General features: G+C 36.5%; 1 protein-coding gene across 1 annotated transcript in view; it reads left to right on the plus strand.

Annotated features, from left to right (window-relative positions):
- The window catches only part of LOC138307268 (NALCN channel auxiliary factor 1-like), an 83475-nt gene extending 75790 nt beyond the window's left edge, over positions 1-7685 (plus strand). Inside the window, exon 3 of the mRNA XM_069247914.1 lies at positions 1304-7685. Coding sequence (XP_069104015.1) covers positions 1304-1575 — 272 coding nt within the window. The 3' untranslated portion in view covers positions 1576-7685. The remainder of the gene's footprint in view (positions 1-1303) is intronic.
- Positions 7686-14621: the final 6936 nt, after the last annotated feature.

Below are 14621 nucleotides of genomic sequence, written 5' to 3' on the forward strand. Positions count from 1 at the left end.
ATTACGTTTATACATTATCGTATCATTCGCTAAAGATGCTCCACCCCCGACAGAGCATAAATGGCATTCATCATTTGAACAATAGTTGGTCTTTAATCGTGTTAATATATGTCTAATTAACACAAAAAATATAATAAAATAATTCATTTTGCCTGTGGTGCATACGCAATCAGTATTTCATTCCATATAGGATATAGTCACACAGAAATTTTTGGGATGCAATTAGTTAATTTTTAACTTAATGTAAAATAAGAAGCTCAAAATTTCCAATGGTGGTAATGGTGTAAAGTAAGTAACTTTTGTAACTGAAGAAAAATACTAAATCGTTTGCTCCTGTTTTTGACAGTGAAAAATACTTACAAGTAAACAATCATCGTTTTGATATCGAAATTTATCATGTTTTTTTGATATATCAAACAAATGTTTTATTATAAGACATGAGACATTAATTGATGTTTTATTTCGTGGTTCGGAACTTTTACAAGTACTTCGTGGGTGAAGATGTTGACATAACAGACAGTAACGGTCATAACAGATAAACCAAATATCTATGTTTTATATATTCGTGGTTCAATACCAATCACAAAAACAATGAAAGTTTCTGCGCAAAGAACATTTCCTTTCCATTTGTTACAATGTACTAGTATACAGTATATTATATAGTTCCACCAGGCACATATATACATAGAGATTGGAAACTCCTTCTTTGCAGACAGGAAGCGGAACCTCCGGTTTATAGGCATTTTCCCTTCGCTAACTACTTTTAAGTGTATTCTTTTAAACATGATATTTTTGCATCAATACAAAGTTCAAACATTAAATAATGGTTTGATGTGACCAGTTTTCAGATTCATGATATTTAATATGATTTTTGAAAGCATAAAAATCGGCAATTTTAACTATTTTTCGAAAATCGGACATTTTGTTTTATTAATATATAAGCTAAAATATTATTTTCTACCCAAAATCGTATTCAAACCATCTGAAAAAATTACTGTATCTAAACGTTTATCTAAAAACCCGAAAGCACATACAGAGGTACATCTGCCGATCGTAAAAATGGCGGAGTTGCCAATCTCTATGTTTATATGCTTCTATTACCACCGTACTGGTAGGTATCCATTGTGATGTCATTGTTTTGGGAGCAAAACTCATGTCGTTTTCTCTGAAAACTGTTACGTTTCTCTCAAAATCATATACGTCAATGCCTACCATTAGGGGAGATAACTATGTGATATGCAAATACAGAATAGCTCACAATGATTAGTATTGAAATTGATACCTATTTTTGTTTATTTTTCAGACCGTGATATTTACAGGGATGATTCCTACAGTTGCTATAGCGACTGTCACCTACGAGCTAATGACTGTGAATTTCCGTGCAAATCGGAGGCCACCTCACCATCAACTATCATAAACGAATCTACCGATTCTACCCAAACTACAACAGAAAGCAATTCAAGCCAGCGACTTGCGCTTCTACAAACACCCAATTTAGTGACCATTGTATTATATATTTTGAACTTGTGTATAGTGAGAACGTTGTTACAATATCTGTCTATAGGTTGGACATAGATAGTGACATGTATATAGTGTACAGTATTTCTACCCATAATGCACCATTACTAATGTGAATCAGATAGATAGATGTGAGAAGTTTTTTTGCCGGAAGTTAGTCCTAAAACTTATATCATTCAAACATCGTGAGCCACGAAGATGGGTATTTTGATATCATATAGCAATTATTATGTGGATACTTTGTTGTTTACTGGAAACAGGAATGCCATATGCTTTCATCAAAATGCCAGAAAAATGGCATGTTGTATTGTCATCAAGTTATTGTGATACACGTAAGGATTATACGTTGTCACAATCGTAACCATAGCAACCAATATGGCGGAAATGAAGAGGCCATGGATTTACCTGAACAACCGTGTTACCGTACATAAACCGCAGATTTGTTCCAAAAATTGGATGATAAGATTCTGAACTTTTTTTTACATTTTTGATTACCAGAAAGTCACTGAAAGGAAAAAAGTCGAGAGTTCATTGTCAATCCTCTTTGGAATCCCATGTAAGATAACTGCTACAAACGTTGGTATATCAGTACTTCCATATACATTCAGGGATCCGCCTATATTTAACCCAATACGATGCATATTTTATCATCATTAAGTTATTAGCTATGAACTAAATCTCTGTTGTTTTTGCTTTGCTTAGATTTCCTAGATTTATATTTTATTATGTTCAGTTTGGCATTGCTTCATAAACTGCCTCATCTTACATGCACTGAGGATGATTTGTAAATTTAAATACCTTCAGCAAGGTGAAAGTATTTGTAAAGTGAATATTAGTACCAGTTTGTGTACATGCCTACCTCCAAACTCAAAAGTATCCATGAACATTATTAACTTCTTTTCGCGTTTTCATGCCTAACGACTTTAAAATATCGCGAATTACAGTCATTTGTTTCTTCGTTATCAATGGTCAGAATAATGGGAATAATTCATGTACCACGTGATACCCGATAACGTTTGTGCGGTTCTAATGTACCTAGGTAATGGAATGTTGTACGATGACATCCTGCGCTAACGTCGCTTCAGCGGGAAGATGATAAAAATTACGTTCTATCATCATTGAAGGTGTAAGTACCGCACAAATGTTATCGGGTATCACGTGGTACGAGACTTATTCCCATTTCGTGACCATTAATTTTCGCTGAATCTTAATATTTGTGTATTACGTGAAATTTGATTGCCTGCGAATATATGTTGGTTAACACTATCTCATACATACTTACATAAAGTACCCCGACCTGTGTCCCTTTACACTATTTCATACATACTTACGTAAAGTAACCCAACCTCTGTCCCTTTACACTATCTCATACATACTTACGTAAAGTACCCCAACCTCTGTCCCTTTACACTATCTCATACATACTTACGTAAAGTACCCCAACCTCTGTCCCTTTACACTATCTCATACATACTTACGTAAAGTACCCCAACCTCTGTCCCTATACACTATCTCATACATACTTACATAAAGTACCCCAACCTCTGTCCCTTTACACTATCTCATACATACTTACGTAAAGTACACCAACCTGTGTCCCTTTACACTATCTCATACATACTTACGTAAAGTACCCCAACCTGTGTCCCTTTACACTATCTCATACATACTTACGTAAAGTACCCCAACATCTGTCCCTTTACACTATCTCATACATACTTACGTTGTGAAGTACCCCAACATCTGTCCCTTTACACTATCTCATACATACTTATGTATAGTACCCCAACCTGTGTCCCTTTACACTATCTCATACATACTTACGTACAGTACCCCAATCTGTGTCCTTTTACACTATCTCATACATACTTACGTACAGTACCCCAACATGTGTCCCTTTACACTATCTCATACATACTTACGTATAGTCCCCCAACCTGTGTCCCTTTACACTATCTCATACATACTTACGTAAAGTACCCCAACCTCTGTCCCTTTACACTATCTCATACATACTTACGTACAGTACCCCAACCTGTGTCCCTTTACACTATCTCATACATACTTATGTATAGTACCCCAACCTGTGTCCCTTTACACTATCTCATACATACTTACGTAAAGTACCCCAACCTCTGTCCCTTTACACTATCTCATACATACTTACGTAAAGTACCCCAACCTGTGTCCCTTTACACTATCTCATACATACTTACGTAAAGTACCCCAACCTCTGTCCCTTTACACTATCTCATACATACTTACGTAAAGTACCCCAACCTGTGTCCCTTTACACTATCTCATACATACTTATGTATAGTACCCCAACCTGTGTCCCTTTACACTATCTCATACATACTTACGTAAAGTACCCCAACCTGTGTCCCTTTACACTATCTCATACATACTTACGTAAAGTACCCCAACCTGTGTCCCTTTACACTATCTCATACATACTTATGTACAGTACCCCAACCTGTGTCCCTTTACACTATCTCATACATACTTACGTAAAGTACCCCAACATCTGTCCCTTTACACTATCTCATACATACTTACGTAAAGTACCCAAACCTGTGTCCCTTTACACTATCTCATACATACTTACGTAAAGTACCCCAACATCTGTCCCTTGACACTATCTCATACATACTTACGTAAAGTACCCCAACCTGTGTCCCTTTACACTATCTCATACATACTTACGTACAGTACCCCAACCTCTGTCCCTTTACACTATCTCATACATACTTATGTATAGTACCCCAACCTGTGTCCCTTTACACTATCTCATACATACTTACGTAAAGTACCCCAACCTCTGTCCCTTTACACTATCTCATACATAATTACGTACAGTACCCCAACCTGTGTCCCTTTACACTATCTCATACATACTTACGTAAAGTACCCCAACCTGTGTCCCTTTACACTATCTCATACATACTTACGTAAAGTACCCCAACATCTGTCCCTTTACACTATCTCATACATACTTACGTAAAGTACCCCAACCTGTGTCCCTTTACACTATCTCATACATACTTACGTACAGTACCCCAACCTCTGTCCCTTTACACTATCTCATACATACTTATGTATAGTACCCCGACCTGTGTCCCTTTACACTATCTCATACATACTTACGTAAAGTACCCCAACCTCTGTCCCTTTACACTATCTCATACATAATTACGTACAGTACCCCAACCTGTGTCCCTTTACACTATCTCATAATACTTACGTACAGTACCCCAACCTGTGTCCCTTTATCTCATAATACTTACGTACAGTACCCCAACCTGTGTCCCTTTACACTATCTCATACATACTTACGTATAGTACCCCAACCTGTGTCCCTTTACACTATCTCATACATACTTACGTACAGTACCCCAACATGTGTCCCTTTACACTATCTCATACATACTTATGTACAGTACCCCAACCTCTGTCCCTTTACACTATCTCATACATACTTACGTATAGTACCCCAACCTGTGTCCCTTTACACTATCTCATACATACTTATGTATAGTACCCCAACCTGTGTCCCTTTACACTATCTCATACATACTTACGTACAGTACCCCAATCTGTGTCCTTTTACACTATCTCATACATACTTACGTATAGTACCCCAACATGTGTCCCTTTACACTATCTCATACATACTTACGTATAGTCCCCCAACCTGTGTCCCTTTACACTATCTCATACATACTTACGTACAGTACCCCAATCTGTGTCCTTTTACACTATCTCATACATACTTACGTACAGTACCCCAACATGTGTCCCTTTACACTATCTCATACATACTTACGTATAGTCCCCCAACCTGTGTCCCTTTACACTATCTCATACATACTTAAGTATAGTACCCCAACCTCTGTCCCTTTACACTATCTCATACTTACTTACGTATAGTACCCCAACCTCTGTCCCTTTACACTATCTCATACATACTTATGTACAGTACCCCAACATGTGTCCCTTTACACTATCTCATACATACTTACGTACAGTACACCAACATCTGTCCCTTTACACTATCTCATACATACTTACGTATAGTACCCCAACCTGTGTCCCTTTACACTATCTCATATATACTTACGTACAGTACCCCAACCTGTGTCCCTTTACACTATTTCATACATACTTACGTATAGTCCCCCAACCTGTGTCCCTTTACACTATCTCATACATACTTACGTATAGTTCCCCAACCTGTGTCCCTTTACACTATCTCATACATACTTACGTACAGTACACCAACATCTGTCCCTTTACACTATCTCATACATACTTACGTAAAGTACCCCAACATGTGTCCCTTTACACTATCTCATACATACTTAAGTATAATACCCCAACCTGTGTCCCTTAGGTATGCTATGATATGATATAAGAAATATCTGCAGCACTCATCAGCATTGTATACATATAGTGTTATCGCATGTCCACACTATAAAAACGAAAGCCATACAAAAAATATTTGTGTTTACGCTAATTCTGCAGTATATAGAGTAGGTTCTTATCCAAAAGCTCTTTATGAGTTAATCATCGACAAAGCAAGTAAAGAAAATAACAACAAAAATAGTTTTGTTTTGCACAAAATCAGGATTTTGTAAACAGATTTTGTCAAACAGGATACCAATGATACTCGAGGAATCAAATCAGTCCATAATATACATCATGTTTTAATATTAAGACGGAGTCTCAATTGCAGGTCTTATATCGTCAAAAATGAGGACCTTCCTTTCGACCTTTTTTTTGTTGTTTTATTTTATTATACTCTGGAACTATTTTTGACATAATAATTAACATATCATAGATAACAGAAAACTCCATCGGGCTCCAAATAACTACGAACTGTTACATATATGCAGATTATCTTAAAATGTAAAATCTTGTAAGCTCTTCTTTTCAGGATGACGAAGAAGTGCATCTTTTAATTCCTCTTTTTTAAAATTTCACTCAATAACATTAAATGCAGGTTGCCCTTATGATATTTTTCGTAAACATGTACTAATTTTGATAGCTTTACGTTAGCACATGTTTGTAGACTTTCAAATTACAAAACTGATGAATCCTTCTGTCATCGTTTGACCTTTTTGCTCATATACTGTAAACCACCTTATTCTCGTGAGATGCAACTTTTCGCGTTATTTCGCGAATTAGCTCGGAAGCGAATTCAAAAGTTTCTCGAAAAAATGGTATAACAAGTATTCCGTCTTTGCATATTACAGAGTTAGCTCCCTTGCGAGAAGGTATGGATTGTTACGTCATTATTTTATGAGCACAATTCGCGTCGTTTTCTCCGAAAAATATGATGTTACGCTTGCAAACACATGATGTCACAATCAATACCTACCCACTGGGGAATATTACTCTGTAATATACAAATAAGAGCCCTTGGTCACGAATACTCCTTTTTATATATTCGCAAATGTATAAGAGGCGAAATACATACATCCACTGAAATAAGGTGTTTTACTATGGTTGGAAAATTTGATTTGTTTTCAAATGTATTTAGTAAGATTTAATAATTATGTTAATCGCTAGTATATGTGTGTGATAATTTATATGTGTAAAATAGATATTTATGTTTTAATAACTTTTTTAACTATCTGGGTGTGATATGAATAGTGATTAAGAGAAAACATTAATTTAACAAGACATTTTAATGAGTACAGAGACTACATGTACATCTAGATACCGATATCGGATTGTTTCACGCCGTCCTCACACAACAGATACTAATACACTGTATAGATATCACCTTAACTGATTATTTTGACTTTGTATATTAAAGAGTTAGCTCCCTTGCGGGAAGGTATCGATTGTTATTATATTGTGAGCGCAATTCACGTCGTTTGCTCCAAAAAGAATGACGTTAAGCTCACAAACACATGACGTCACAATCAATACCTACCCGCAAGGGCAGATAAATCTGCAATATGCAAATACAGAATAACTCTGATGAGCCCTGTAAATCAATTTTCTCTTCGCAGCTACTTAATTCGCGATCTCAAATTTAAAACAAGCTCTCTGGAGAGATTCGTTTTAGTTTGAGTTATTTCACTGTAGAGGGAAAGATGAGTTTAAATGGTGTCCTTTTCAATTGTAATTGAAATCGAATTTTTTTCAATTGTAATTTTTTTTTTTTTTTTTTTTTTTTTTTTTTTGCAAGAAAGTTGGTTTACAGTGTCAAACAGATTTATTTTGTTCAAGATATTATGTAAAAGATCTTACCATTCTCTGGCCTTTAAATGAGAAATAGCATTTCACAAAATTTCTTATCCCTCTCCTCATTTTCAATTAGATTTGCGTCTTACGTTACAGTGTTACAATCAATACATTTCTAATGTACAACTGCTAATATATAAGCATTGCATTCTGTTGACATTTATATAAGTATCAATGTTTATAGTTTCGTTTTCATGAACAAGCAAACAAACAATTGGCGTCATATTATTTATTGTTATACGTAGCTAGCTCAAACATATGTAAATTATACCACTGTGTATCATTCTAATTGATCATAGTTACCTCCCTTTGAATCACTGCGTCAGTACTGACGGAGTAAAACAAAGGGAAGTAATACTGATAAATTCAGAATGACTGTATATATACGTACAATGTAGATGTGCATATATTATAATATCTTCCGGGAGAATGTGGGAGAGACAAAAATGGACGACCCACTTTTGGAGTGTCTTGTCTGTGTATGTAGTTTATAAGTTTAACAGTTGTTGATGTTTTGTCTTCAAAGGACAGGAAGAGGTGTTTGAAATTAACGACTGTTGACAGATGTGTTCAAAGAAGATAGATAATGAATGAATGCGCATGCGTGGTTTTATATATTAATTCAAACTACAAAACTCGTGTTATTTATACATTAACATGGAAGACATTGTGTGTAGGCAAACAAGTGAGTAGTGGTGTTCGAAGACTGAAGTATAATTAATACGTGTTTTGTTTTAATTCCATAAAATCTTATCAGTTTAACAGTTTAATCTCAGATTCTTAAATTTCGATAAGATTGAGTTTTTTCGTATAAAAGTGGCGTAACTGCGGTAATAAAAGAGGTATCGTTATGGAAATGATATCCGAAGAATTTTAGGGATATAGAGATTCATTTAATGGGTTTACTATAGATGAAAACGGATAATAATGTAGCATAAAATAGCCGTCGAATGGCTCCACGGCACCCACTGTTAACATGTACGGCCCTTTCGTCCATTTCGATGTAGGCGTATACGAAATAAATCGACGATCGAAGTCAAATTTGAGCTTTAAATGTCATTGTATACTTGTATTTTTACATAGCAATAGTTTAAAGATGCTCCACCGCTGACAAATGGTATTTTTTCACTATAAAAAACTTGAGTAGACGATTTAGTATTTTCTCTCCAGTTACAAAAGTTACTTACTTTACACCATTACCACCATTGAAAAGTTTGAGCTTATAATTTTACTACAAGTTTAAAATATGAATAATAATTAATTGCATCCCGAAAAAATTCCGTGACACTATATCCTATATGGAATAAAGTACTGATTGCGCATGCACCAAAGCCGAAATAAATTATTTTATATTATTTTTTGTGTTCATTAGGCATATATATACACGATTAAACACCAATTATTGTTCAAATGATTAACATCATTTATGCTCTGTCGGCGGTGGAGCATCTTTAAATAACAAAACACAGTAACTAGGGTTTCAGAGGGCTAAACCCGAATTTTGTGCAAAAATGGGGTCGTGTACCAAATGGGGTCGTGTACCAAACGGGGTCGTGTACCAAATGGGGTAGGGTCACGTTAGCGTCCAGATATCTCGATGTCTATGGGTTACTATCACTTTTGTCATTTCTCCATCCCTGGATAATAGATGTTCTGTGTACGGCAACATATGAAATAGATGGGACGGGTTCGTTTGGTAATTTGTGACATAACTGTAGACGGTATTGGCTTTGGAGTTGGGCTCTGAACCATATGCATTGTCATTCTGGTATCTGCTGTCCCGTGACTGAGAAGGATACCTTCAGTTTTAATATGACATAGTCCTACGTGTAGTTTTGACGACAGTGATAAAACTCCTGAAGTATGGAGGATGGCGTCCGCGGTATGTCCTTCAGATAAAGAGACTGTTTAATTTTAGATGGTTAAATATAAGTAGTTTTTTAGGACTCATATTTTAGTATTACCTCTGCGATATTTTTAACTAAACCTTTTTGATTCCATAAAACCACCAGACCCGAACTGAGGTCATTATCATCAACACCCATCTAAACGGGACGGGCTTATGTCATATTCCACTTGTCCACAACAGTGTTATTCTGTATTTGCATATTACAGGGTTATCTATCCTTGCGGGTAGGTATTGATTATGACGTCATTTGTTTGCGAGCGTAACTTCATACATTTCGGAGAAAACGACGTGAATTGCGCTCACAAAATAATGACGTAACAATCGATACCTACCCAAAGGGAGCTAACTCTGTAATATGCAAAGACGGAATAGAATTTGTTCTGCAATACTGATGGGTCACTAATGCAATGTTGACCCCGTGTTTCTAAAATCATAAACGCAGTGGCGTAAAATACTAAAATACCTCCGTTTGACTTTGTTTATGCATGTAAAAATATAAAAGTTTCCATCTTTTATTTATTGCACTCTTAAAAACAAGCTACAAATACAGAGGACATATGTATCATTCACCTGATCGAACTCAAGGACAAATATTGGAATATTGTTTTCCTTTTGTGTTTGTAAAGGAACACATGAACATGGACATATTTATGGGTTTACCATAAACCAATACCATAGTCTCATAACTGATGTTATTCAGCGAGAAATTATTGATTTGACACAAAACTAGCAGCAATGGACATTATCTATTCTCCTATATACACAAGAAGAAATGGTAAATCCAAAACAGCCTATTGTTGACCTAATTCTGTAAGAGAATGCAAATTTTTGGATAACCGACTTTTAACAAATTAAATCGATAAAATGACGAATTTACACTCACTTGAAAACAGTTGTCATAGAAACCATCATAGATGCACTGATTTGTTACATCAAAAAGTAGCTAAAAGTCTTTGAACAGAAAAAGATATTTCAAAATCTAAAATAGGTTATTTGACATTTCCACACGAAAAGCGCTAAAACAAATTTACCTCTACAGTTAGGTTACCATTAAGATATTTAGGTTTAAAGTTTACGGCGAAATCGTGGGTTTGTTTTCTAGATTCCTTTGTATATATAATAGAATGATAGCGAGGAATGAAATATGATCTGAATCCTACTATAGCATGCGTGAGATCATTGTAACCTATACACATAGTGTGTTTGACGTGTTTTACTAAAGCAAGTATGAGATTCTATTTCTCATACTACAGGCATGTGTATGGTTGTCACCATTCTCTACCTGAATATTTGCCAAAAGATTTAAATGTCTTGTTTGGCCTTTTGTGTAGAGACTGTTAATAAAAATAATGTTAAATGTGATATGTTTGTTTGAAAATATATACAAGTTTAATAAAACTAAAACGTTTTTGTTTTATTTTGAATGCTTTGATAATAATTACATTGTTGCTTTGAAAACTGACAGGTTGGCGGATGGATGGATCCACACTAAGCACGATACATTTCTTCGTATACAATCCCAGGATTTCAAAATAAGTATTTAAAACGTGGACGCATCATATCTTTGTTTCGTTTAACGTTTAACAGTTATGGTCATTTAATGACGTGCCAGTATAAGCAGTAATGAAAGCCTGAGTAATCGGAGAAAAATCACCGACATGTGGTCTGCACCCGGCAATTGTCCAGGCTATGGGTTTATGATCTTGCTGTCCAGATGTGGATGAATAATGAGAAGATATTCATTACAATTTGCAGTAACAATAGGACAAAAAGCAGCTCGCAAATTCACACATTTTAATGCTGAAAATCTGTCGAAGTTTCTGTTTAAATGTGGTATAGATATTTGGGACTGAAAGGCAGATTGGTAGCTTCAAGACGTATTCCGTCTTTGCATATTACAGGGTTAGCTCCCTTGCGGAGAGGCTTCGATTGTTTACGTCTTTTCCCCCTAAACGTATGACGTTACGCTCGCAAACACAGGACGTCACAAGCAATACCTACCGGCAAGGGGAAATAACTCTGTAATATGCAAATAGGGTATACCCCAAACCACAAAGCGTGAAGACTTGTATTTGGTTTCAATGGGGTTTTATAGCATTGGAACACAGGCATTGCACATCAATAATTTGATAATCGGATATAATTCCTAGATAATTAAAATCTCAATTTCCGGATATCTCAAGGGTTACGTGACTACATGACCGAAAGATGACCGAGAGACCCTTAGGCTAATACATGGTATGACCAACATACACCTGGTCCTGCAATAAACATGGTTAATCTATTAAATAAAATTTCTAAATTTGAACATTTCCATATTATGTCACATGATCAATTTTACTTTGAGAAGATAGTTTACTTTAAAAAAATAATGTGTTAAAACTACATTCTACATTTCGAAAAATTCCGACGTCAAAATATGCTGCAAAGATCCAACGCAGAAAGCCATTCAGCTCCGTCGTCCTCTGACGTCACGCCACTGTTTCTGTCGAATTATCACACAATGGATTTCCTTTCGGCACAGCCATTGAAAATCGACCCTTGAAGTCAAGTTGTATATCAGACGGATTATGTCTTGACATAGAATATGAAAAATTGTATGTTTCGAGTCGTTGGGAATCTGAAATTGTGCAACATACAGTTTGGACAGTAAAGCGTATCATAAAAACGAATGGTATATGAAACTACGCTCAAGCTAGAAAATTGTATGTCCAAAATAATTAGTACATATTACAAAACAAACGCCATTTGAAAGTTTGGTTTGTCAAAGACGTTTGAAAGTTCAAGAATGACGTCACGTTGACAGCTTAGCATAAAACGACAGAGGCGGACTTAAGGCCAAGCTTTTTTTCCAAAAGTTCATAGCGTTGAATATTATATAATAAGAAACTATTCTGAGGCCTGGAAACATGAAAATAGTGTAATTCAAGCATTAGCTCAAGGAGGATAGAACGGCAGAAGGATTTGGACTATTCAAACACGTACGTTACGTGGAAAGAGTACTCAGAATAAGATCATATCCCTAATCGCAAGTTCAAATACTTGGTAAAAGAAAATTGTTTATGAATATGAACACAGTTTATGGCAATATAATATTAAGTTCAAAGTAGCATATGAATATTCTGTATTTGCACATTACAGAGTTATCTGCCTTTGCGGGTAGGTATTGATTTTGACATGGTGTTTGCGAGCGTAACGTCATACTTTTCGGCGAAAACAACGTGAATTGCGCTCATAAAATAATGACGTAACAATCGATACCTACCCGCAAGGGAGCTAACTCTGTAATATGCAAAGACGGAATATTATACAAAGAGATTACACAAAAACAAGACAACGGAAAATAAAAACAGATGACTAATGAAACATGTTTCTGTTAATTAGGGATGACGTTACCATTTCGTATGGAATATGTTTCTTCACACATTCGCTGTCTACAGTAGTGGATACCAAAACGCAGAACTGTTCAAAATAAAATTTGGAATTTGTAACTGCTCAATGTAGGAAACAAAACTGTCTACACACCGTGTTTTGTTTTTCATTAACTTGAAAGATAAATGTTTAATGCATTTTATTTTTTCATATTATTTTTGTTAAATGCGAACCGTTGGAGTTTTTTCTATGAATTTTATAGTACTGCCAGAATTCTTTTAAGCTCTTTTTTGCAGGTGTAAAATTAACACCTATACATCGTAAGTACCTTGTAATTCTCAAAATGTCGAAACCTTTTGGTGGTATGTATCATACTGTATGAAAAGCTATTCTTGATTCGTCAGTGTGAAAATTACGGAAGTTTATACCATATGAAAATCTGTGAACTTTAGTTATTATATCACCTGTATCAACTGTTAGGAAGTAGATTTGATATACCACACACCCTAGACACATACATTGTACAAGGGTGGACACATACAGGGGAGATACAGGGGTAGACACATACAGGGATAGACACGTACGGGGGTAGACACATAGAGGAGTAGACACATACAGGGGAGATACAGGGGTAGACACATACAGGGGTAGACACGTACGGGGGTAGACACATACAGGGATAGACACATACAGGGGTAGACACATACAGGGGTAGACACATACAGGGGTAGACACGTACGGGGGTAGACACATACAGGGGTAGACACATACAGGGGTAGACACATACAGGGGTAGACACATACAGGGGTAGACACGTACGGGGGTAGACACATACAGGGGTAGACACATACAGTAGACACATACAGGGGTAGACACATACAGGGGTAGACACATACAGGGGTACACGTACAGGGGTAGACACATACGTGGGGTAGACACATACAGGGGTAGACACACATACAGGGGTAGACACATACAGGGGTAGACACATACAGGGGTAGACACATACAGGGGTAGACACATACAGGGGTAGACACGTACGGGGGTAGACACATACAGGGGTAGACACATACAGGGGTAGACACATACAGGGGTAGACACATACAGGGGTAGACACGTACGGGGTAGACACAGGGGTAGACACATAAGGGGTAGACACATACAGGGTAGACACATACGGGGTAGACACATACATAACACATACGGGGTAGACACATACAGGGTAGACACTAGGGGTAGCACATACAGTATAGACACATACAGGGGTAGACACATACAGGGGTAGACACATACAGGGGTAGACACATACAGGGGTAGACACATACAGGGGTAGACACATACAGGGGGTAGACACATACAGGGGTACAGACACATACAGGGGTAGACACATACAGGGGTAGACACATACGGGTAGTAGACACATACAGGGGTAGGGGTAGACACATACAGGGGTAGACACATACAGGGTAATAGACACATACAGGGTAGACACATACAGGGGTAGACACGTACGGGGGTAGACACATACAGGGGTAGACACATACAGGGGTAGACACATACAGGGGTA

This window comes from Argopecten irradians, chromosome 14 (genome assembly GCF_041381155.1).
Source record: "Argopecten irradians isolate NY chromosome 14, Ai_NY, whole genome shotgun sequence".
Classification (NCBI taxonomy): Eukaryota; Metazoa; Mollusca; class Bivalvia; order Pectinida; family Pectinidae; genus Argopecten; species Argopecten irradians.